The 25144-nt window shown below is 55.1% G+C and overlaps 3 protein-coding genes across 3 annotated transcripts; 2 read left to right on the top strand and 1 right to left on the bottom strand.

The window, feature by feature from the left end:
* Positions 1-207: 207 nt before the first annotated feature.
* On the top strand, positions 208-1830 carry GLRG_06074 (dihydropteroate synthase; the record flags this gene model as incomplete). The annotated part of the gene is made up of 3 exons (XM_008096759.1): positions 208-489; positions 608-792; positions 864-1830. The coding sequence occupies 3 exons, from the start codon at positions 208-210 to the stop codon at positions 1828-1830; spliced, it is 1434 nt and encodes a 477-aa protein (XP_008094950.1).
* A 7183-nt stretch (positions 1831-9013) lies between these two features.
* Positions 9014-10534, bottom strand: GLRG_06073 (NDT80/PhoG like DNA-binding family protein; the record flags this gene model as incomplete). The annotated part of the gene is made up of 1 exon (XM_008096758.1): positions 9014-10534. The coding sequence occupies one exon, from the start codon at positions 10532-10534 to the stop codon at positions 9014-9016; it is 1521 nt and encodes a 506-aa protein (XP_008094949.1).
* A 12940-nt stretch (positions 10535-23474) lies between these two features.
* Positions 23475-25085, top strand: GLRG_06072 (tafazzin; the record flags this gene model as incomplete). Its single annotated transcript, XM_008096757.1, has 2 exons — positions 23475-23568; positions 23725-25085. 2 exons carry the CDS (start codon positions 23475-23477, stop codon positions 25083-25085), a joined length of 1455 nt encoding a protein of 484 aa, XP_008094948.1.
* Positions 25086-25144: the final 59 nt, after the last annotated feature.

Below are 25144 nucleotides of genomic sequence, written 5' to 3'. Positions count from 1 at the left end.
GCACGGAGCAACAATGCGCGTCGTCATACCTTAATACCGCGACTTGTCCGGAACCAGGCCACGACGAGAGCAGCATCAGCTTCCTGCACAACCCCCTTGCCCACGCACTGCTGCAGCAGTAGTTCGTCCGCTCTCAGTCCCGCCGCCCTCGGCCGCTTTTCCCCCTCCCGTCCTACCACCACAACCCGCCGGGCGCCGTCGTCGATCATGACCGCCCCCGGCCAGACCCGGTCGGCATGCGGGTGTGCCTGCAGCGGCAACGGTGGATGCGGCGGCGGCGCCCGTGACGGCGCCGCCGCCCGTCCCAAGGGTCCGAGGACCGCATACGTGGCTTTCGGCAGCAACCTTGGCGACCGTGTTGCCTGGATCGAGCAGGCATGTGCTCAAATGGACCGTCGCGGCATCAAGGTGAAGCGCACCAGCAGCCTGTGGGAGACGGAGCCCATGTATGTTCTAGAGCAGGATAGATTCGTCAATGGCGTCTGCGAGGTCAGTGGTTCCTTGGCCTTACGAGACACTCGCACTCCCTGCCTCTCATGCCCATTTTGCGATTATCAAGCGCCATGCGAATTCGATCGGTTGAGCTTTGGCTGATCGAACGATGCAGGTCGAGACCGAACTTGAGCCGCTGGCTCTTCTTGATGAGCTCCAGGACATTGAGCGTACAATGGGTCGTAAGAAAATCATTGACAAGGGTCCGCGTAATATTGATCTCGACGTCCTCCTGTATGGTGACGAGAAAGTCGAGCATCCTCGCCTCACTGTCCCTCACGTTGGCATCCCTGAGAGGGAGTTTGTCCTCCGACCCCTGGCCGAGCACGTCTCTCATCCTTTGCTCGCGACCATCCACTAACACTCGACAGACTTATCCCGGAGAAGCCTCTCTACGCCTCCAACCCGTGGAAACTCACTTTGGATTACCTCAACGAGCTGCCCCGATCGGCAGCACCCCTCTCCTCGCTGACCCCCATCTCCTCCTCTCAACCCCCCTTGGCCTCCCTTTCCCCCAACCGCCAAACCCATGTCATGGCCATTGTGAACGCCACCCCAGACTCCTTCTCCGACGGCGGCGTCCACAACCCCCAAAACCTCGTCGCAACCCTCAAATCCTTCGCCGCGGCTGGCGTTACCATTGTCGACATCGGCGGCTGCTCCACCGCCCCCGGTCGCCCCGAGGTCCCCGCGGATGAAGAACTCGCCCGCGTTCTTCCGGTCATCAAGCTCGTCCGCGGCCTCCCGGAGCTTGCCCACATCGCCATCAGCGTCGACACCTACCGCGCCTCCGTGGCCGAGGCCGCCGTTGCCGCCGGCGCAGACATCATCAACGACGTCTCGGCCGGCCAGCTTGACCCTGACATGTTCCGCGCCATGGCCCGCAGCAACCGCACCGTCTGCCTCATGCACATGCGCGGCACACCCGCCACCATGAATTCCCTGACGGACTATCCCGACGGGCTGGTCCCCACCATTGCGCGTGAGCTGCTCGATCGCGTTGCCGAGGCGGAGGCGGCGGGCGTGCGTCGCTGGCGCATCATCCTCGATCCGGGACTGGGTTTCGCCAAGACGGGGGCTCAGAACCTTGAGATCCTGCGTCATATGGACGAGCTTCGCTCCTGGCCGGGCCTGGAAGGTTTCCCCTGGCTGATTGGTTCCAGCAGGAAGAGTTTCGTAGGCAAGGTCACGGGCGTATCGAAGCCACAGGAGCGTATCTGGGGCACGGCGGCGACGGTTGTCTCGGCTGTCCAGGGTGGAGCTGACATTGTGAGAGTCCACGACGCCGTTGAAATGTGTCAAATTGTCAAGATGGCGGATGCCATCTACAGGCATTGAGCGGATTCGGGGCAGCGGATGAAAAGCAGGAACTTGTAATAACACACGCGCGGGTTAGCGATGAATTTCCGGGACTAGTTCACAACGCTGGGGACTGCAATAAAAGCCTCAATAGACCGGGCTGTCTTCTCGAGTTCTTTGAACAGTCCGGCACCGTGAAGTCGAAGCACGCCTTGAGCATCAGGATTCGAAGGCATATTCCGTATACAGTAGAACGATAGCAGCCATTCATCGCGGTTGGCTCTTTACCTAATCCCTTTAGTTCTTCGCTCAAAAGGAAATCGAGTTCCTCTTTCTCTTGGCACAAATCGAGCCGTTCCGAATTTCGACCATGACCCTTCATGGCCATCTACACAGAACAGAGGTCATTTACGAGCAACTCTTGCTGAAGGAAGAGAGAAACAGCTTATCTACCCACATGCTTCACTTTCCCTCCGAATAGATGCCATTAAATCGTCCAATGACAACAAAATAAGCCCAAGCCACGAAGCCCATGTGCTGCTTTGTAATTCCCTTGTCCTTGACCATCGAGGTGTTGGCCACAAGTATCAAGCCAGACGGCTCGAGTCGGTGTTGATTGATGCCTGGTTGAGGCTGGAAGAAACCAAACCCGTAGTGAAATTGACGGTCGAGCTCATTCAGCCATATACCAGGCACAGCCTCACAAACCCCTTTCACGGTCTTCCAACAGGGTCGCCGCTACAAGACACGGTCGCCTCAGCACTCACGGAGACTCCTGTGCAAGTCTCCCCTTGGGCTCGGCTGTGTTTACTTCCAAAACGGCGAATGCATTGCTAGAGCAAAGAACAATTGCAAAGCGACTTGCCTTTAGGGCGACATGCCTCAAGTGACACACTTAGTGTCTGCCTGTCAACGAATATGGCAAGCTTCAGGTATAAAGTTGGATACGAGCCAAACCCGCGAAACAGATCCTGTAGATTATGACAAGCTCAGAATGCATTCATCGAGGCACAGTATTTTAGAGGCTAAAAGATGTCAGAATAGAGGTAAAGGTTGGATCTCAAGGCTGGTATCTCTGGTTTCAGCGGCAGTCCCCCGGAGGAGCATGGCACTTTGGAAGACCACGGACAGCTAATACGGAAACTTAGAAGATGAGAGGTGATGCAGGTCTGCCCAGACGGTTTCTGTCTTGCGATCTAGAAAGAAGCTTTGCGCCATGATCAACGCCTCAGCGAAAACCAACGGCCACCGATAGACGTCGGAGGTCTCAATACCAAACTATGGGCCCAAACTTTGAGATATAACGGATCGAAGACCTTGAGCTGTCTATGACCATGACTAGAACCATCCGTAGGCACCCCTAACGTGCATTGTTGCCGGAGCTCGGAAACCTGGCATGTGCCGACCCTGGCCGGTATATTCCTGTACTACCGCTTGGAAACTGAAAGCAGATATGTTTTTGCTACGTTCTCTAGTCCTCGTCGTTATGAGTAGCGCCATGATGTGTGTCATCACGATACCACATCCCACCTGCGTTCTGTGGGCGAGTTGTGCTTGTTTAGTCGGTGGGACAGGCTATGGAGCAGAAAAAAGACGGGGAAAGTGTGTCGACATCGCGGAACCGGCGTACAGCACTGGTACCCAGCCCATCGATACAACGTTTGGCTGCAATCGTTGGTGGCCAGATCGGAAATCAGTCAAAAGGTGCTGCGCGGCAGCGCTGGCCCGGGCCACCGTCACTCTAGCCACAGCAAAACGTTACATTGCCGAGTTAGTGCTCACTCCAACGAAACCCACCATCTCGGACCAGCCCACGACAAGGATCGACGGGAGGGCAAGCATGCAGAGTTGTTCATGACGTACGCCGCACATGCCCGCTGCAGTGGACCGGCGGAATAACGAAGATATCGTTAGGCCGGGCCCCTACCCAATGATGCCTAGCAGCTCAGCACTAGATAATCGTCAAGTCATCTGACTCTGAAGCAGGGAACAGGCTCTGACGGGGCTGACTGTGGCGTGGCTTGCGACTTGTTCGGCGAGCTCTGAAGGGAGTCAAATCTTAAGTCTGTAGGTGTCGAGCCCGGCACCTGGGCAGGGGGATGGCACAAACGCGACAACCAGTGAGAGGCATAATCAAGGGAGATCTGGACGTATTCCCGCATCCTTGTCGAGACAACGTGCCAGACACAGCCGAGAGAAGCTGAGAAGCCGTACAGACATCTACGAAGAGTACCGCCCCCCTCTCCCCCCCAGGGGAGCCCTTTTGCACTCGCGCTAGGCAAGGAGGCGAGCCGAAGACAACGACAGCGGGACGAAGAAGGGAGCGAGAGAGGGGGAGGTAGCGCAACCGACCCCCTAGCACGAAATAGCAGACGGTTTCATATGGCTTGGCTTGGGGGTCTCGTCGCCGGGTGGGGAGCCATCGGCTCGAGATATCTCGGTAGGCGGCATGCTCGGCTGACGGAGTGGCGGCAAAGAGAGTAATAACTGGTGTGCGACCTTGCAATACGGCGCGGTGTTTGGCGGCAAGTGACGAGACGATGATGGGTTCATTAGGGGATAGTTTTCATATGATAAGGCGGAAGCGTGGGCCATCAGCTCGACCGCATATTCCCCAGAAGGCGAGCAAGGGTGGTGTGCCGAGAAGGGAGGGCGGAGGGAATTCTGAGCGGCGGGCAGCAAGGCTGAGTGAGAGAGATTTAATTGTGTCACTTCAACACGGCTCTTGAGACTCGAGGAAGGGGAGGGGGCCTGATGCTGACGAGAGACAGCCCCTCTCCGGGGAGGGGAGGGGAGGAGAGGGGCATTGGCGGGATACCTGCCGATCACTAGACTTTGTGGTGTTTTCCCGGAGTGCCATGGTCGGCAAGCGATGTAAGACGGCAGTGCCTCTCGGTGAAGGGTCTCAGGACAGGGCGTCGCCTCGGCGCGTGCCGTTCAGTTGAGGGTTGGTGAAGCAAGGGATGTCCGGGCCGGACCAGGGGGACGGAAGCGATGACGGCTAGAAGGGTCCAGAGGGATGGAGGATGTAAGGTAGGTAGTGTACCGGTAGGCAGGCATCGCGGTCGAAAACCGGCCAGAGAGAGGAAGACAGACAGACGGTGGGTAAAGAGCGATGGGGTGAGGTCAAGATCCGAGAGGGATTCTCTGCCTAGGGCAGAAAGGCAAGGCAGCGGCATTGCATCGATCGGACGATCACACACCCGGCCTTGATAGGCCCACATCCGGGCCGTCTCGGTGAAGGGTCGTGGCCCAACGGCGGCGCACTGTGCACCATCTCCGCCCCCTGTCCATCCCCAAATAGGTACTGTAGGTATCCCTCCCCCCCCCGTCTGCAGCCCTGGCCTGCATCGCCGGCGCCTCTCAGTCGGTTTATCGTCCGCCGTTCATCGTCCACCGTCCACCGTCCACCGTCCATTATTATCTGCTCGTCGTCTGCAAGTCGATCGCCCGTTCTCTCGATGGTCACTTCGTTTCTGAACCTGGCACCATTGATCGCCTGCCTATTGAATGCTCGACCAACCCAACCCAACCTAGGAACCCGATCGCATCACCGTCACACAATGCAAGGGTCGTTGCTAGGCCCAGTGGCTCAACGCGCGGCAGGAGGCCCTGCCTGTCTGTCTGTCTTGAATAAATTCGACGCGCTATAGAACCGTCTCCTCCCAGACATCTGTCTTCTCCCAATCCATCTTGGCGGAATTGAGCTGCATTTTCCTTCTCTGCCGCCGGCGCAATTAGCGCGTCTTCGTCAGCCAACAGAGACAAAGTCTATGATGAATAGTCCAGGCCTGGGGCCCACCGCCAAAACGCCGTTCCGCTTCCCACATGTTTTCTTATTCCTCCGCCCGGTCGCACTTTTCTAGCACCCCCTCTTTCTCCTCACCAATAGAGAAACAAACGAGAGAAGAAGAAGGAAAAAAAAAAAAAAAACCTTCCGTTGTCTCCGCTAGGCTCGAGCCTAAAACACGTCCGTGCAAAAATTCTCCCTCCGGACTGTCACTCGAAAACCTTAATTGGACATCAGCCAGGATGGTGGTGGAGCCAGCTCAAACTCGACCTACACAGCGACCCGACACGTACATGACGCTTGGTAGCCAGTGACGAGGTCCTGACGGTCACCCCGGGGATCTCGACCGAATAGAGCCACGGGAGGTGGACGACGGACGGGGGCGGAGAGAAAAGGGAGGCGGGGGCAAATAAATCCAAGACATGCATTTCACACTTTCAAATTCTTCCTCCTCACCGAGTCTGTTCAAAAGCTCCGGCCGCCTTGGCATTTGCACGTTGTTGTTTTTTTCTTTTTTTTCTTTTGGCTGTCCTGCTCATGGGTATGTTGACCTGGCGAAGCAATTGATGCTATCTTTTCTTTTGAAGGAGAACTTTCAGGTCGTACTTCCATCACATCAATTACATAACGCACCTCATACGAACCAACGTAAGTTTCCAATACATGGTACGATTCCAAGCTTAGTATCACCAAGCCAAGGGGCAGTTCGGCGAACCGAACAGCCGGGAACGTTGCACAACTCTTCATACGGACATACGGACCCGAGAACCAACCGGTTGCCATCCGACAAACCCCTCCCCCCCCCTCCTCCCCTTTTCCCAAACCCGCCACACACAAAACCTCATCACAAGGGTACACTATCAGGACCGCCGACGCCGTGCGACTCCAGCTATGAGGTGTGCTCTCTCTGCCACACAACAGCTATCCGAGAGGCGACTATCCGAGAGGCAGCCCTCTCCCTCGCTGTTTTGCCCCCCCTGTCTCTGGGTCAGCATCTTCAGCTACACATCCCCTCCCTCCCCTGCCTCTCCTCTCTTCCCATTCGGCTGTCGAGCTTATAAGTGCATTTTGTTTCTGCAATCTATGCGAGACGCAAAGGACCTTCATCCCCTCCCTCGAGAATGTCACCCATGTGACCGGCGTGCTATCCGTCTGGCGATTCCCCCTCTTGCACACTTCAGCCATCCTGCGCCGCACCGCGCAAAGCTCGCCTCTTAAGAATCCATTTCTCCCTCCTCCTCTTGCATCGTCTTCCCCTTCCACCCCTGCCAACCCCACCCCTATTTCCTTCCCGTGTGTTCATGCTGTGTTCCGACAAGGTTCGTATAGTACCATATCGGCGGGAATCATGTAGTAACCGTTTCCCGTGATACGAATACTGACAAAGTCCCCCCCCCCTCTTTTTCCATCCCTCCCCGTCCCCCTTCCTCTCCCGTCATTTGGTTGTATGCCCATGTGCCGTGCCTTGTATATCTACAAGCCGTGTCTCAATGCATGGCCTTATGCCAGACATCCAAGAGGGAGGAGAAGAGCCCCCCCCCCTCTCCTCTCCCTCCCTCTTGAAAAAGCAAAAGAGAGAAAAGAGGAAATACCAAGCCCAGGTTGCCCGCCAGCCCCGACCACTCACACTCAACCCCCTTGGAGCCCAACCCCAGACCATTTGTTGATGTCACACCGCCCGCTAGCGGACTCTAGATCGGTGCCGAAATCTCTTGCCGGCCTTGCCCACCGTCCTCGCGCAATCTGAGGCCGCCTCCCCTCATCCGATTGAGGATAGATGGGGATTCTTAGGCCAAGCCTACCGGAATTGGTTTGTTTACATGGTACAAAAGAGAGGGGGGGGGAGGGGGCGTAGTGGCTGGCATGGCTGGAAGAGGGGAGAGATGGAATAAGCCGTCCAAGGGAATTGCAAACTAGCCACTAGCCACTATCTCTCTCTCCCCCCCCCCTTTCTCTGAGTGTATCTCTCTGTGTCTCTCTCTTCTTGCTGGCATTGCAAAGGCTCCACAGGGCAAGCGTAGCGCCCTTCTCGAATCTACCCCTGCCTATTTTGCTTTTCCACGTTCACATCGTGGCGTCCCAGCCATAGCCGTCGTTGGCTTTCCTCCATCACTCACCCACTCTGTTGAGGGTGGCTAGCGCCCGGTGGAGCCCGTGACCTTTGGACCCTTGCTCTGAATTACAGACAGACAAACAAGTAAGCAAACATGGGCCGGTCATGCGGACCGGAATGGGGCTGTTGCGGTGATCGTGCGTGGGGATGGGGGAGTAGAGCGGGGGAGGTGTCAAGTGTGTGTCCAAATCCATGCCCCGTGAAGGATAGAATGTTGTTGTTGTTGTTGTTGTTATTGTCGAGGAGTGCCAGGGGTTTGTAACTTTGGTAGATTTCTGAAAAGTAAAAACACAGAAGAATAAGATAAAACAAAACAACAACAACAGCAACAATAACAACAACAACAACCGTCATGACACCGGCACATTTGCCGCTGCTTCCCCAGTACTTGGCTCTCCAACGTGGCAGCGCGCATTTCAGCTCCCCTTCCACTTTCCGTCTTTCTCTCCGTGCGCACGTGCGCGCGCATGTGTTTGCTTTCCTTTGACCGGCCGATTTCCCATCTCGCGACTGCTACTCTCTGTCCCACCTCTCGTGTTGCCTGGTATCTCCCATAAGTGATAAGACCAATACGAATAGGCTATCTTTGTTGAAGCGAATGTTCCGTATCCTCTCGGGTTATTACAAGAAACAAACACTGCATGACCATCGAAGCGAACAATGGAAGGAGAGGCCCCAACAAACAAGGTAATAATAATCCAAGGAAAGAAGACAAACAGAAAATCCGAACAAGAGACAAGAAACCAGAAGGCCAAGGAAGTGCGTGGCGGGTATCCCTAACAATGCCTATCATTCACCGTACCCAGTCATGGCCCCTGGCCGGCATGCGTGTGTTGTTTTCTTCCAAACTTTTCCGTCCCGTGATGCGTCCATGTCGGATATACTGGGCCGACCTCCCTTCTGTTCCCCTCATATTCCAAAGCCACACGTTATCCCGTCTCTTTTTGTCCACGCGCCGGTTCGCCGTTGATCCCTGATTTTGGTTTTTTCCCCCTTCTTTTTGGTTTGTATTTACCCTTCTTCCCCCCACACACAGTCAGTCATGTTCGGGCATGGACTGGTATCGCGGCACTGATGCGCGTGTTTTGCTTTTCCCCCATACGTTAAGATCTCGTAGTCAAGTTTTATGCCCAATTTCTGATGTCCTCGGGAAGTGAACCCGGAATAAGACTGCCCAGAGGAAGGACGACCGTTGGGCAGATCGCGAATTCTGCCCGCGTCCTTCCCAAGTGTAGTGCATGCTGCCGTGGTGCTCGTCTCGTCCAGGATTGTGATTCGTCGTAGCGACCCCGGGGTCTATCCAGGTGTTTCATCTGGGCTCAAGTCAAGTTTGTGACGTTGACTCCGGATTGCGGAGCCATGGCCGGGTAGTAGCCACTGGAAGTCGGTTTGCCTTCGAAGGGGCCGCATCTTTGAGTCGACATGAGCGTTCCGGGCTGGAAAATGCTTGGCAGTATCTCGGGGTCGCGCTTGACTCTATCGTGGAGTGAACCGTAGTTTGAACCGACCTGTGGTACCATGTTGTCCTGTCCATGTCGATGGTGGTCGAACATGTCTACCCCTCTCGAATCAGTTCCGTCGTACATGGCGCCGGGATAATACTGGTAGTCCTTCGTGGTCTCGATGGCTTTCGCATCTTCAGGAGATAACATGTGCTCCAGCTCGGGGTGGTGACGAGTCGACCCGTAATGAGTGTTCCCGCGGGCATCAAACCCTGGCGTGTAGCCTCCCCCCACCATAGAACCAGCGGCCCCAAAGTCGGATCCGATGATCGAGTTGGTCGGGTACCCCGTGAAGCTACCACCTGACCCCCCTGGTCCGCTGCTGGTGCTGGCACGCCTCTCGCTCTGGTAATGACCTGGAGAGCGGCCGCGCACAATCATCTTGGCCGACTTCCGGTACGCGATCCGTATGAAGTTGTCCGGGCCCTGTGACCCGATGTCCGCCCAAAGCTCGATGAGCAGGTGGTAGTACTGCTGTGCAGCCCGTCTCTTTCCGTTGTTCGCTGTCGCCTGCTTGAACTGGATGCGCTCGAAAGTATGTTCCGTCTGATATGGGTCGCCGCCCTGTTGCCCACCATAGCCCCCGCTGTCTGGGAACCCGATCCTCGACAGACCTCCAAGCCCAGAGTCGCTATGGTACAGACCCATTGGATGTGACATCTGAGGATGCTTCGGGTGAAGGCGCACCTTACCAGGTTTCTCAATCGGGCCCTTGTCCCTCTTGGGCGTATGCTGGACCAGTTCGATCGTATGGGAGTCGTTCTCCGCGACGACGGCCGAGATAGACATGGCAAAGCCCAAGACAGAGTACGGCTGCGTTGAGCCTTGCTGAGTGAACTGCAAAACCTGGCCGGGATAATGTGGAGTCAGTCCGAACGAGCAAATGCAGGAGAAGTAGTTCCTCCTATAACACGTCCAATCGCCGTCAGACTGGAAGAAGCCCTTGTCGATGTTGCCGTGGATGTCGACCTTGACCTGCATGCCATCCGTGTATTGGAGGATGCCGAGGTTTGTGATGGGGCTCAGCGGAGGCACACTCGTCTGTGTCCGAGAGGGAGACGAGGTGTAATGGCCTGGATCCATTCTCAGGGAAGCGGGTGCGTTGAAGCCGGTGATAGGGCTGGAAGTCGGAGATATGGGATGGTGTCGTAGAGCGGCTGGGTACGATGGAGATCTAGGCTGGTGCTCAGACACCCTCCTGTAAGATGGCGTCGCCGGGGAATACTGATCTCGAGCGGTGATGTGTGTGCCAGGATGCGGTAATGCTGTGGAGCGATGGGCATGTGCCATGCCCGCCGAAGAGGTGCTGCTGTCAGGTAAGTGTGTGAACTCGATCATGGTTCATCTTTGACGGGAGAGGACAAAACCATGTCTTGTACTTGCCAGTATATGGGAAGGGGAAAAGGAAAAAGGAAAGAAAATAAAGGGGGGGGGGGGGGGGGGGATGGGATAGTGCGCAACCTACTTTGAGCCCAGGCGAGGCCTGACGTCCAGGCTGGGAAAGACGTGAGGGGCAGTTGGGTGATAGAAGTTGGCGTCAGCGGAGTACGGAGTCGCGTTGGTTATAGGTGGATTGAACAGGTTTAAGAGCGTCGGCTGTTGCGAAGGGCCTTCGATCGTCGACAGAGAAGCATTGGTGTTGTGTTCGTATCTAACGTTTCCCGTCAGCCCGAACGGCCCCCTCCGAATTTGAAAGCTGTGTACAAAGCAGAGGGTTGGAAGCCTGGCACGACAACTGCTGTACCGCGTCCACATGCGAGACACAGTGTCAGTGCTACCAGTTCGTCCTACTGCCAGCAGTGTGTTGCACAACGGCCAGCCGATACAGGATCAGGAAATGCGATGACACACCACACCACCGTCCATCGGCGATAGGCGGGGACGCCCGCGGATTTCTAGTTGGACGATGGCTACCAAAAGGCAGCTACCCACACACCTGTCCGTCTTTCTTGATGCCGCTGCAAAGATTAGACCTCTCGCTTCGACTTACGTATTTCCCGTGCTCGAGGCATACCACCCCGATAGGCTGGGACACCGACCAGAACAGAGCGTGCCGAGTCGAGAAGGTCTGTCTCTCCACAAAGCTTGTAAAGTTGCACTTGCTAAACGGTTGGGCTTGGGGGGTGCACAGTCGAGAAGAATAACACATTGCAGCCCTGGCAGGGGAAGGGGACGGGAGATGAAACAACAGAAACAATAAACCATAGTTCCCCCGTCGGCCATTAAGACCAACATAATTTTTACGTACCGCATGTCACTGCTAGAAGCGTGTATGTCGAGGTAGTCATATCCCGTGGATGGTTCGAACTCCTATTTGCACGGCGGCACTAGTCAGATCATGGCTCCCACCAGAGAAACAAATGGGGGAAATGGTGATGAGGGTTTGTAAAATGAACTCGAGGCTGTGCCGTTGCTGCGTCCAGGAAGCTATAGCTGCTGCAGAGAGGCGTGTGTGCAATCTGTCTCAGGCGCGAGCATGCCCAGACAAGTGACAGACGAGTGACCTGCGGCGCAACGACTGCGGGAAGTTAGCAGGAAGAACCAAGGAATAGCATCTTTAATGAGGAGGCAACCTGCGTGAATGAAAACTAGGGGAGAAGATAGAAGAAAGAGGGGGTGGTTGTTGACCGATCTGGGCCTGGGTCTTGTTGAGCCCGACCGATGAGGAGTTGCTGCGGCGGCGGCGACAGCAGCATGAGCATCAATCAGCACCGGCACCATCAGCATCGACAGCAGCAGTGTCAAGAGCAGATGACCGGGGGGAGGGGGGAGGTAGGTGAAGAGAGGAGGCAACATGGGAGAGACAAGGTACAATCCAATACTACCAGACACCACAGTGTACTTTCTTGCGTGCATGACTTTGCAGGCAGTCAAGTGAGCTGGCAGAAGGGCGAGAGATGACAAGTCGTGCAGTGTAAACCGGCCAAGCATACACACACACACTCTCTCTCTCTCTTTCTCTCCCTCCATCCCCCTTGCCCCCCCCCCCCACCTCTCTCTCTCCTCTTATCCCACACCAAATACACACGTCTCACGTCCACCTCGGAAGCGAGTGCGGGAGCGTGGGAGATGTCTCATGGCTGGAAGCGCCGCTTGGGATGTCGGGAACATGACACTGGTGTGGAATTGGGCGTCTCCTGGTCTTGTATTTCTCATCTCTCCAGGCTTCAAGGAGGACTGAGGTCTTCCAAGAGATGAAACAAAGACATGCCAGAAGTGTGAAATCATCTGCCAGATGCGTAGATGCATTTTCCTCTTGAGATCCCGTCCGAATTGTTCCACAAGGGACGCACTGATTCTGACGGCTTTTCCTTCTGTTGGCATGCAATCCCAAGGGGAAGAAGCCAGTGATTTGAGATGGGCAGGAAGAGAGTGGGGGGAGAGAAAAGTGAGACAAAAATGAACACGGAGCTACCACAGATGAATGTGCAAAGGTGGACATGAAAAATAAAAAGAAATGAGCGTCGAGTTGCGTACGTACCTTTTTTTTTTTTTTCTTTTTTCGAAGCTTCACTCGGCCCGTATCCTTGCCTGCCAGTCCCTCGGAACGTGGACAGGCGCAAAAACTCAGAGGGCCAGGGACGAGGCCTAGACCAGTCCTCAACTCGCCTGCCCTTCCTTGTCTAGGTACGCCACCCGTTGGAGGCGTGTTGTTTGGTTTCGTGCCTTTTGTTCTCTTCTTCTCCCACGCCTTGGAATGTGCAGGCACGGGCTATATCTCAATGACGGTGGTTGTTTATATGCTGGACCGCGCTGCCGATGCAACGTGCAGATGCAGATCGAGGCCTCCGACCGACGAGAAGAGCGGGGCGCCCGCTCAAGTGCATCTATCAGACAGGCCGAATGACGACTGAATGGTCCATTGTTGATTTATTGCAGCAACGGCAACGGCAACGGCTACAGCAACAGTCGCGATTGGAGTCGTCTTGTTGGTCCGGCACAGCCTCGCGATGCGATTGCAGGAGTTGAATGGAGGGGAAGGAGGGTGGCGGCGAGGATAGGCAAAGGGAAAAGAAAGCGTCGATTGAGTAGTAGTAGTAGTAGTAGTAGTATTGCAGGGAAGAGAGTAATCAGGCAAGGTAAGGCAAGGCAAGGCAAGGCAAGGTAATGCACAGAAACGGGGGGAGAGAGAGAGAGAGACAAGATTACGGAAGAGGAGTGAATCTAAGGGGGGTACGGTACCTTGGCCAGCTGTTGAGGATTCATACGACGGTCGTCTCCGGCGGCGAGGGGTGTCGCGCCGTAGTAGAGGGGCGGTGATCGGGTACTGATGCTTGCACTGGTACTGGTGCTGGTGCTGGCACTGGAGCAACGGTCCGGACGCCCCAACTCCTCGATCCTCTTTTTTGCCCACAACACACGTCCATGTTAGCAAATGCCCCAAATCTTCTTTTTCTTCTTCTTCTTCTTCTTCTCTTCTGCCCCTTCACAACAACTGCAACCTTGACCGGAGGAATGGGGGGTACGGGGCTCTCGACACTCACCGGCGCTTGACTCTCCAAAAGTGCCCCTGTCATGCCAAGGAGTTGCTTGCAGCTCTTTATCCTGCTCAACCTAGGCGACGTGATTCTGCTGTCAGCAACGGGACCGACTTTCTCTGTATCTGACCGTCTGATGGAGACAAGCTCGTTTATCGTGACCCATAACGCCGGCATGCTCAACCGCCTTGGAGACGCCGCCGTCATTGATCCGCGCGTACCACGCCGCACGATAAGCCCCATGATCGTGGTGGTCAGCGCTGCAGATAAACAATGGCAAGTTCTCCTAGCTGAACTTGCCCGTCGTCCACTACGACGCGCATTGAGTAGCTGTTCCGCCTGCATGTGCCTCCGACGCCTATTCCGCCTTGGTACAGGTCCGTCGGGTCGTTTCTGTGCATGCTGCTCAAACCCCATGGGACGCGTCCTCACTTACTCGCAGGAAGAAGAGCGCAGTAGAATAGAAGGTACACCTGGACGACCGTTAGCTTCTGGCTTCCCCACACCGAACGGCGCTGTCGCCGTTGCATCGACAATGGCCCGCCTGGCTAGTCAGATGGCAGCCCCGTAATGGAGGCGAACCGGATTCTGCCGCGGGGGAGGGGGGGGACCGGCGAGATGGATCTTCCCCAGTGGCCCCCCTGGTGCAAATCGTCTCGGGTCCGCTCGCTACACACGACTCGCCAGGGAATGGCCCTCTCCGAGAAGGGAGCTAAACACTAGTCATGAGAGATAGAGATGTTGGCGTGACTTACTCTTTTCTTTGGTTGTTTGTTTTTGGAATTCCTCTTTTGCCGGTCAACTTTCTCGAGGCGTTCAAATATCGGGCTTGATTTGCCAAGACGCGTGCTGCTTCGAGTACTGAATCGGTGGGGGTATGTAGTATGTTGGCGGTGACTGTAAAGAGTTTCTAACGTGTTCCCGCGGCCGGGTTTTGTGTATGACAATGATTTTTGGGCACTGTCTCTAGTTGCTCGGTTTCTATGGAATTGGTCAAGTCGGGGTTTGCGAGAAGCTTGGGAAAGTGCAGGATCATGGAAACCCGGTGTCTATATACCTTGCCATGAGAACCCACCCCTAGATGTGGCTGGTTCGAGATTGCACAGAAGCAACAAAAAATGGTTAGAGGCTCAACATGCGACTGACTTCTCGGCACATGTCGCACAGACTAAGCAATAACAGAGCAGCTGGGTTTTCCCAAGCACACTGCCGATATCCCATAAGTCCAAGGAGCAAGGAGCAAAGAGGACAAAGTCGGAAAAGACAGGGCGGGGAAGGGGGGGGGGGGGGGGGGGCTCCAAGCGTGAGCAAATGGGTTGTGCAGACTCTGAGACAACGGTAAAGGCACATTGAATTGTGTGGGGAGCTCTAGGAGACCCCCAGTCGCCTTCTCGGGCAGGCCTGCTGCTTTACTTTGCTTCGGCGGTCCTTTTGCAAAGGATACAATGCCCGGGCGTGTAGAAACCGAGGGCGCAGGGTAGGAAACTTTCCACTCGCCAAGCCATCCTTAAGCAAAGGGACCAGGAAACAGAGATGAGGTGTTCTGGGCAGGGGGTGGGAGTCCGTACGACTCGACTTTGTCTGCCAAGCTTCTCAATGGCCCAAATCCATGGGGCTATTCAGGCAAGCAAGTCTTTGTAATCGTGTCCGAGGGTGCAATCCGGATGGGATGCCACTGTCCCATTCAGCCTGCTGCTAGCAACCATTGCGGCCCAAAGCCAAGGTCAGTAGATAACCCAGGCAACGTTTCGCTCTCTCTCTCTATCTCTCTCTTCTTAGTCCAGAGATGATACAACAGAGGCATCCGGGCTTAGATCCAAGGCACTAATTATCTTCAAGCTAAGGAATGGAGAGTCTACTGACCTGCGCCGCCGTGTAGCCTGGTGAGTCGAGGTCTTGCGTTGTGAACGGAGGAGGACGCCTTCCAAGCCTCGCTGACCTGCTCCCCTTCTATGCATCAAGTCTGCAACTACCCGTCCGCCATGGGCCTGGATGAAACGCCACGGACAGCCTATGAGAAAGGGAAAGGATTTGCCTTGGCAGGAAAGTGCGCTATCAACGGCAACTTGCAGTCGTGAAAGTAGGTCATAGGCGTTTAGCGGACAGTTCCGGTCATTGACATCAGGATTCCTTTTTTCTTGCATGACATTCGGCTTCGACCAACACCCTGCATCAGTATCATCGGATTGGCCGAAGGCGTAATCATGGTCGCGAAGAGGGATTTCGAAAAAGCTTTGACCCCATGCCGTCGGGACCGTTGTATGCGGCCAGAGAAAGTCAAGTCTGGGCTGGCGGAGATGACGAAGGCAGCCTGGCGTCTTCCATAGTCACGCCGACAAGGCGTGTTTGGCAACAATAGTGATTGTGGTCGAGATCCACATGGTTGACTTCGGCCCTAAGCCTGCCATGCGACTCTGGTGGTCTGTTCGTAGGGGCAGGGCAGTACAACGTTCAAGTCCCCCGGAATCGGTCCTGGCGGCTCATGGTTGACTCGATGTTAAAAGGTGTGTCTCAGCTGATAGAGACACTGTCACCACGTGCAATGACATTGGTGTTTCGCCTGAACTTGGTTGACAGGGTGTCATCGGATCATTTCTATCCACGACACTTATGATTCTAGGTTGTCAGCGCTTAGTTTGATTGGCGTCATCGGAGGATGTATCCAGCACCCCTCCAGGCGAATCGATTATTGCAGCAGATGATGGTGCAGGAATAGCACAAACTTGAGCTGTACCTCCCCGTGGGATCCAATGAGACGTCGCATTACCCGAGAAGGGCAGAAAAGACAGGCGATACTAACTCCATGAGGTCGAGCCCGCCAAAGAAGATGTAGAAAGGGCGATCATCATCCATAGGTCGTCAATCTTGAGACCCAACAGCGTAGCTCCTGCACCTCGTGTTCTGCGGTGCCGGTTTAATATAGATCAATGCGTTATTTGGATTGGTCCTTTGTGCAAGCTCCCGTGGACTAGTCCGGAAAGATCCAGGCAATTGTACTTGATGCACACCACCACACATGAGTATGGAGGCGAACTTTGTTGTTTCAGAAGTGTACGTATCGTGGCTTTCTGAATACAGGACTGGCCAGGCCGTCGATGACCTCGTAGCCAAGGCTGTCGAGAATGGCCCGGCAAGGTAGACTTCACGTATTGGACGGTTGAGGGCCCATGTGCCAGAGCTACAGCACTGTTCCCAGCAGAGCAAGCATACGCAGCAGCCATGAGGCAATTTCCGGACAAAGATGTGCATGCCTACGCGCCCATTCGAGCAAGCAAGCAAGCAAGCAAATAGACAGGTATGGCCCAGTCGTATCGGATCGGGCCGCTGGCATCTGACGGTAGCAGTACCCTTCCTTGGCTGATTCCGACGCCGCCGCCGCCGCCGATGCTGCTGTCGCTGCCACTACTCTACCGGCTGGCGTAGTATGGCAGGGTGCAGTGAATCCTCTGCCGTGCCCGACAGCATGGCATTGACAGGGCGTATCATACTACGCCGATCGCTGCGAAGGTAAGTTATCTCCTAGTGTCATTTCCCGGCTTCTCCGCCGTCGTCTGCCAGAGGAAAGTGTGAAATGCATCTTTCCCCATGTTTATTCTTCGCCTGCTTCCAAAGACCGGATCTTGTGTGATGTGACGTATCACGGATGTAAGGGTCCCTTCTGCGGCAGACGGGGAGTCGGAGGAGACTGATGGTGGGCTTTCCTCAAGCGTAAGCGGTTGTTGATGAGATGGCCTGACATGCAGTAAGCAAGTCGCTGTTGCATGATGCCACAGCAGGGAGAGAAGGGGGGGAGGGGAGGGTGACACAGGGCTGTGGTGGGTGATTTGGAGAATTGTGGAAGAATCGCTCGCTGGCTGAGCGTTGGCCGAAGGGCGTGACGAGCGTAGCATTTGGCTTTGGACTTGGCCGCTCGATCCCATCGTCCTATTGTCGACAACCTTAGAGAGGATGTGCTCATAGCCGACAGCGAGGACGCGTTCTGAAAGGCTTGAGGTGCGTGGGTGAGGGCCTCGTATTTCGAGGCCAGGAAGCCACATACTACATGCCCGGGGTTTTTTTTTGGGGGGGGGGGGGGGGGGGGGGGGGGGGCGTTGGGTCTGTATTGTTGGTGGTAAAAAGGGAACTGGATGAGCTGAGGGTGGCATAAATCTTGCATTGTCATCCGGGTTGTTTGCTTCTTCGATTGGTGTGCAGCTCTAGCTACCTCATGCAAGACAGCTGTTGGCGATGTGGGCACTCTTCAGAAGAGATCCGTAGTGGGCTCTCTTTCTCTTCCTTCTGTATGTATACTTTAGGTCCTGGCTGGTGCCTTCCAAATGCAGCAGATATCGGTCAGTGACTTGCTGCAACAGTGGTCAGTGAGTTTCCAGGGGGCGTCAGGTCAGGAAAAGGAGGAAACAAGCCTGTCTGGGGGGGGGGGGGGGGGGGGGGTGTGTCTCGAAACGACTCTAGTGATCTAGATAGGTGGACAAATGACCGGTGTGGTTGGAAATCGGGGTTGAAAGACGGATGGAAGAGAGTGATGGCGTAAGGAGGGTGAACGGTGTGTTAGGTACAGTGTATCGATGAAGAGACAAACAGTACGGTCAGGGAGTGGAGACATCCAGCAAGGTTGGCCGACCACTGGATGGGTTCCTACTGGCTAGTATAGCAATGTCTCATCTGCACGGTCCGGCTTGCATGCAGCTTTACAACTAACACAGTGTCGACCTTCCTTCTCTACCTACCTAGGTAGGCAGGTACCTCAGTTACCTGCCTCTACTGCCTCTTCGACAAAGAGGAAGGAACCCAAGGCCGAGTGTTTCCTACTTCCTCCTCATCTTCAATTTTCTCAGCTTGATCATGCAGCATGCCTTTCATGGCTCAGATAAGGAGTGGAAAGGTGACGGAGAGGGTTGGTACTCCTGCTACCTACCTAGCTGCCCAGGTAAGCAAGCTCTCGGACTTCCGGCCTCTTCCGCCTCAACTTACAGACTCTCAATCAGATATCCGCTTGGTTCTACTGCTGAATAGTTGCCCTCTGGACCTCACCCGACGCGCTTTCGTCTTCCTGGCTCGCTGCATCTCTCGCTGCTTTCGCCTTCCCGAGGTCTTCACAGACTCTGCCATCTTAGGATATCTCATCTCCAGACCATGCTACATCACGCCGTCTTCGGGCTGCACGCCTTCCTGCTAACGTAGCTCTAGTCTTCATCGTCATCTACCTTGCCGGGTTATTTCGCTTCATCCCCTTCGGCTCGCCGTCCTGTACTGGCACTCGTGTAAACAATGCGTTGCTGGACAAACAAAGGACACTTGAGCCCATTGGGGAAGGATGCAAACGACGGCGGCGACGATGCCCGTGAGCTTTCGAAATTTTGACCCTGTCCATTCAAAACATGCGAATCACTTTCGTCAGGACCAGAGTCTACTGATTCGGCCACTAATCCAAACAATCCTTCAGCTCGAGCCACTTTCTGACACCAACTACCGGGCGCCACGATCTTGTGACAAGCAAGCCGCCGCCATGGGTTGACGACAGGCATCTGCCTATTCTCGAACAAAAAAAATGCTTCTTCTACAACACCCGTTTCGGACGTTTCTCTGGTTAAACAGGACCGTTCAGAATAAGCTGTGGATGCGATTTGTTCCCCGTCAGCTAGGCCCATGCATTACCAGGTACTTCCGGGGTCTTCTTGGCACCTTATCACGGCTTGCCACATGTTTTCTCTTGGCTTCAATTCGCTGCCGAGTCCCCATTTCTCAGTACATCAATATATCGCTCACCTCCCGGGTCATTCATCTGGTCGTTGGTGTTTCCTATTTGCGGCCCAGGCTGCCCGTTAACACGTCAGACCATGGATTCCTGGCAGAGCGACAGCCAGGAGCCAAACAGATGGTCCCTCGCGCATTTCAGGTCGTATGCTCTCAATTCGAGGCATGAATAGCACACGTATTGCTTGTGACTTTTGCTGGCTGCTGCCCTGAGATGTATGATTACTATCGGATTGTCGACGACAGCAGCCCGAGTACGCATACCAAGCTGCTGGTCCTCAATGGTTCTGTGCAAGTACTACGATGGCTTCGGAAGCTACCGTTGGAAGAGTAAACCCTCGCCGAGACCTTTTCTCAGTTAGCTTCACTTGCTGCATTCGTTTCAGAACCTGGACCAAGGCGGGAGATGGCAGTGCGAACAAACCCTGATTGGGATACCGAGTTGACAGCGGCTTGTCGCGTCTCATCGGTTTCGACACCAACGTTCAGACCCTTGGCCTTCAGCGCGCTATCCCCGTATCTACACGGCTCGCGACAGAAGGGCCCAATATGCTAGCTGCCTTGCGAAATTTCAAAGAAGCGGTCAACCCATAAGGGCGTCTGGGTGTGGCCCGCGAAGGAGCATTCATTGTGGCTTCTACTCCTCGAAGGCCGTTACCCGTGGAGCTTCCTCTCTCACGCAAGGAGAATCCAGCCAACGTGAACCCCTGGTTGAGAAATGAGTCGGCTAGGGGGCAACAGGGCTGTCGGTCTAGACTTATCTGCGCCATTCCAGTGGCAAAAAGAGCCCCTTGGGCACAAAGTATAGTATCGTGGCGTGGCTACGGAGTGTCTTGCGCCACTGATTTGCAACGACACCCCCCTGATGGGGTATTCCTAAGTCATAGTGGCACAGGGAAGGCTGCCAGCAGATGCCAGTCGCGTCCTAGAACCACTTGCCACGTTAGAGGCAAGGGATCGGCTATCTCGGTGCACATATCTGTGATTGCATATGGCAGGGAGTCGGTCATTGTCTTTTGCCATGGAGTGCCAGGCCCTTGTTTCCGAAAAGCATGCATTGCGATGCTTTGAATACTCGGCCTTATTGAGTCTAGCCATTCGTAAAGGAGGACAGGACGATGGCATGCGTGTCAAAGAGCGGACAAGAGGCACTGTGTGATCCTGGCCACTTTGGGTGCCACTCGGAACAGGTGAACGGCTACTTCAGGGCCATCCCCTTGGGATCATCTTCACAAGTCACAACATCCGTGGACTGCCTTTGAGCATTTGCCGAAAACCCCTCCCAGGCGGCCGCCTGATGGGAGTAGGCTTACCACGTTTCTCTGGCTCTGTTGTAATGTCGGATCTGTCCAATGTAGGGGCCCAATCTTCCGTATTTGTTCGCTTTCTCTTTCCCCATTAGGACTGTCAATCTCGAACTGACAAGTACACGGCTCCGCTAGCCAGCCTTCTTGCCCTCGGGCGCCGTGTTTCACCTCCACTCCATGAATGAGCCCCTGACCATGTTGTGGAAAGACATCTCCGTTACCCTCAAAGTCCCCCCATCGATAGAGGATGGTGATTGGCCACGAAGAAAGACCTGTCGATCGCCAGCGCCATTCGCACCAGGTCGGTATAAGCTACCCCTGGCGAGGAACCAGGCAGTCAAAAACCTTTCTTCATGGCTACCAGCATGGTCGTTACCTTTCAATCCTGCCGGACGCACGGAAAGTCAAAATGGCACGCAACCTTGAGTTATTCAGCGGCAAACACCGTGTGCAGCCGCGGCGCACGCTGTTTATCAGACCAGTTTCAGGCCTTTCTGCCGGGATTAAGCCACGGATGGGCTTTCGTGGATGCAACGTTGGACGGGATCTTCGTGACGGGTCCATCGGCTGTCAGCCCTCTCCCTACGCCGAGGCAGACGACGGCACCTCTTAGCCGCGCCTGGTCTGCTCACATGAGACACCGCCGGCTGCTACTTGTACGTCGTGGACCCTCCAGAGGTGATCCGGCCCTCACTCGGGAAGAGAGGAAGCGGCATCTTTAACGGGTCAATAACTCGTGGCTGCGGTAGGCCAATGACGCCATGCAAAAGCCTAGATTGGCAGAGCCAATGACTGCGGGCATCCGATACCTATCGCATCCAGACTGCTTACCGCCACCACTGTACGGAACCCCTCGTACCTGATCCAAGACAAAGCCCGACAATCGCAGCTGGACTTCAGGCCGCTTCGAGTCCGGGATGGATTCTGAAGGATTGCACAGACGCTTTCTGACCACAAGGCCGGAGTTGGCGAATATCACAAGTATCAAGTATGGTGATCTTCGGCAAACGTATTGGATCACAGGAAAAAAAACAAGGACATTATCCTACGAGTGCAGAATCGTAATGCACAGAGCTAGACATATTGTTTAGGCTAGTGTTTAATAAGTTGGTAGGGGTTTTAGGCGTGTACATTCTAGAAACTTAGGCTGTAGTTAGCTAGTAGCGCTATTCCACTTGGTATTGCTATCTTAATTGTGGTGAGGTATAGGTTAGTGAGATACAGCAGTTATAGTTAGTTAGCCAACGTCAGGGTTTATAATACCTCTATCTATTAAGGTATTCATAACCTCTATAGTCTGGTAATAAGGGTAGATACCTAGATATCTCTGTAGCATTGATTAGAAACCTTATATTGTGTCAAGTGTCAAGCATGGTATCTTTACAGTGTTTTTCTGTTTTTCACTGTGTATAGTCACTATTGTGTACCTGTGCAGCCTCAAGAGGAACCGCCTTGTATTCATACCTCCATAATGAACAGAGCGGATGATCAGCGTTGCCCGGTGGAAGCGGCATTCTTGGCATCCAGAACCTGCCAAGTTCTAATTCTCACAGCTCCCAGGTGTTGGGCGGTAACTCAATCGCGAATGTTGCTTCAGATAAGCTCCACTGAAGCATATTAGCTCATGGAATGAGGTAATGGATCGTTGGCTTTGCAATCGAGGGTCGCACCGATTCTGCTCGCCAAGACGTCAGCACCAGAGCAGGCCAAACATTCTGCGCAAATACCTGCACAGGGCACGCCCAACGATATTGCTCCGTTACAACCGGAGAAGTCATAGGCGTGACAGGGCCAGGGGTTCCTCGGCTGTCCTTTGGGGACGCGGAAGATAGCGGCAAGGTTTGTGGCACATATGCCTGGCGGATGCAGTCTCAAACTCTAAGGCATCCTCAGCTCCGGTGCACAACCAGCAACTTGGGTGGGCACATCAAATTTTCCACATGGCTTGGGAGCAATAGGGTGGTGATTCAGCAAAGTCCCTATCTATCGGATCGGGCAGATTATTGTTGTTGCATGGGAGGCTTGACACCATATGGAACTTGAGTCTGGATGTGGGAGTCGTCCATGTCCTTCCGAAGGTTGGCCGGTGGAGTGTGGGCCCTTGCCGTGTCCGGGCCGGGTGACATGCCTCGCCATCCGAGTGCACAGACCATGTGTTTGTCGAAGTTCAGAAGCCCTTGAAAAGCGGGTCCCTTCTAGGTACCTATTTGCCTCCGCTCACGCTGACAAACATGGCGGAGACTTTGTTCCATTTCAGCGTGACTGGCGTACCGGTATGTAACGTTGTTCCCCCTCCAAGCCACGCACGTTCCTACCCGAACGAGCGCATTTCTTAGGTGAGCAACAACCCCACTATGTATGATGACTCTAACCACTCCCTGAACTGAACTCCACTCCATGCTGGCTACCTAGACAGAGACAGGGCCGTGACTAACAGGCAAAAGATCTCGGGACTCATCTCCTCGTCGTTGCTGACTGCCCAGGCGGATGCAATTTAGCTGCAGCATTACAGAGGGAGTACATAGAGACAAAAGTTCGCCTAAAGTTTGTTTGCTTTCTGCAATTGCGACACCTCCTCCACCCCCCTCGCTCTCTCTTACTCGTATAGTCTTTCGGTCTCTTGCGGCCTCTCTCCACCCCCCCCCCCCCCCCCCCCCTTTTAGATCGGCCAGAACATCCGTGGATTTCTCCCTGGAGGCTTTTCACCCTCCTCGCCTCGTGTCTGGACTTCTCCCGGGTATGCCTAAGAAAAGGCACCAGGCGCTATACTCGAAGCCGCAGTCAACTGCCCCATCATCATTGGGTGCCTCAGCTTCAGCCTCTTCTTCTTCCCGTCAGTCCAGACTCCGGATTCCACTCACCCATCCACACACACACACACACACCCTGGCCCATGCCTACCCCCTCCCTCTCTGTCTCTGCCCATCTCCTTCACCGAAATTTCCCTGCGTGACGTCGCGCTCCTGGAACTGACAGCGAAGCAACACAGAGAGCCAACGTAAGGGCGTCAACGAACTTTTGGCCGATCTCCGTCGATCCTCCCCCCGTGCTACCTCGACGGCATCAGCAGCAGTATCAGAAGCCACCGCTCCTACCGTCCCTCCAGCCCTCCGACAGATCCTCCAGATCCCAGAGACGCCACCACCACCACCCAGGCGTGCCCCGAGATTCGACGCTACAGGCAGGAGGGTACCACCAGGCCCACCCCCTCCACGCAGCTGGCTGTCGCGAACGTCCAGCCATGCCCAGCGCGCACACGCGACTGCCGCCCAGCGCGGTGCCCAGGCCATCCAGGGCCTGCCGGGGACGTACGAGCCAGACAAAGGCAGCCTGATGGACATCGTCCTGCGCAGGATGGCCCTGAACTGGGAACTCCAGAGGGACTACGACCAGTACTACCTGCACATGTTGCCCAGCCGAGCCAGGGCCTCGTTGGCAAAATACGTTGGCATTTGGTATGAGGGTGGCGTGTCCGCCGCGGACTTGCGCAACATCCTGATACCTCCTCCGCCTCCTCCTGCCTCGAGGTACGACGATGGCAGCGAGCATCAGCAGCCCCAGGTCGAGGCCGAAGCGCTCGTTTCCCTAAACAGCAACATCTACTCCCTCGACCTGACGGGCTCGGTGGGCCACTCCATGTCCGTCCGAGAGCTGTCGGACGTTCTCTTCCCGCCGAAGCTGGCGCGCGCATCTGAAGTGGTACAAGACTCTTGGGACACTGCGGAAGCGCCGTCGCTGCCCCCGAAGCTCCTGCCCAACATCACGCACCTCTGCCTTGCCGTCGCCCCCAGCGTCTACCAGCAGGGCGGCGGGCCCGGCGTGTCCTGGAGGCAGCTCCTCGCCCTCGCGGCCAAGCTACCCACGCTCACGCACCTGAGCTTGGCGTACTGGCCAGAGCCATCTATGACGCCCAATGCGAAGTTTACCACGATCGTCTCCCCCGAGGGCGTGGTGCAGCAGTACTCGGGTACAGGGGCGTACGCGCACACTCTCGACAACGACTGGTCCGAGGCCGTCATCCTGTTGAGGAAGCTGAGCAAGTGCCTCTACGGGCTCGAGTATCTCGATCTGACGGGCTGCGGGGCGTGGTTCAAGGCCCTCATGGCGAATGTCGACGGGGACAAGGTCGACTGGGGCGGGCCATGGGGCAAGGTCTCAACATTGAAACTGAGGTACGGGTACGATGTGAGCAAGGATACACCGATTGTGGACTCTGAGAGGTACCGCGCGGCGGCTGAGATGGCCAGGTCGGTTGAAAAATACATTGTCGCACAACGAGCCGGGAAAGGAAGATTCATCAATGTGGACAGTGATGCTATAGACGATGCCTGGTGGCCCTCCATGAGCTAGATGATAAGAGAATTGCGTTTAATACAAAGAGGACAAAAGGAAAAAAAGCAAAGTAGGAC

The sequence above is a fragment of the Colletotrichum graminicola genome (assembly GCF_000149035.1).
Source record: "Colletotrichum graminicola M1.001 genomic scaffold supercont1.22, whole genome shotgun sequence".
In the NCBI taxonomy this organism is placed as follows: Eukaryota; Fungi; Ascomycota; class Sordariomycetes; order Glomerellales; family Glomerellaceae; genus Colletotrichum; species Colletotrichum graminicola.
This window is presented reverse-complemented; position numbering and strand designations above follow the sequence as displayed.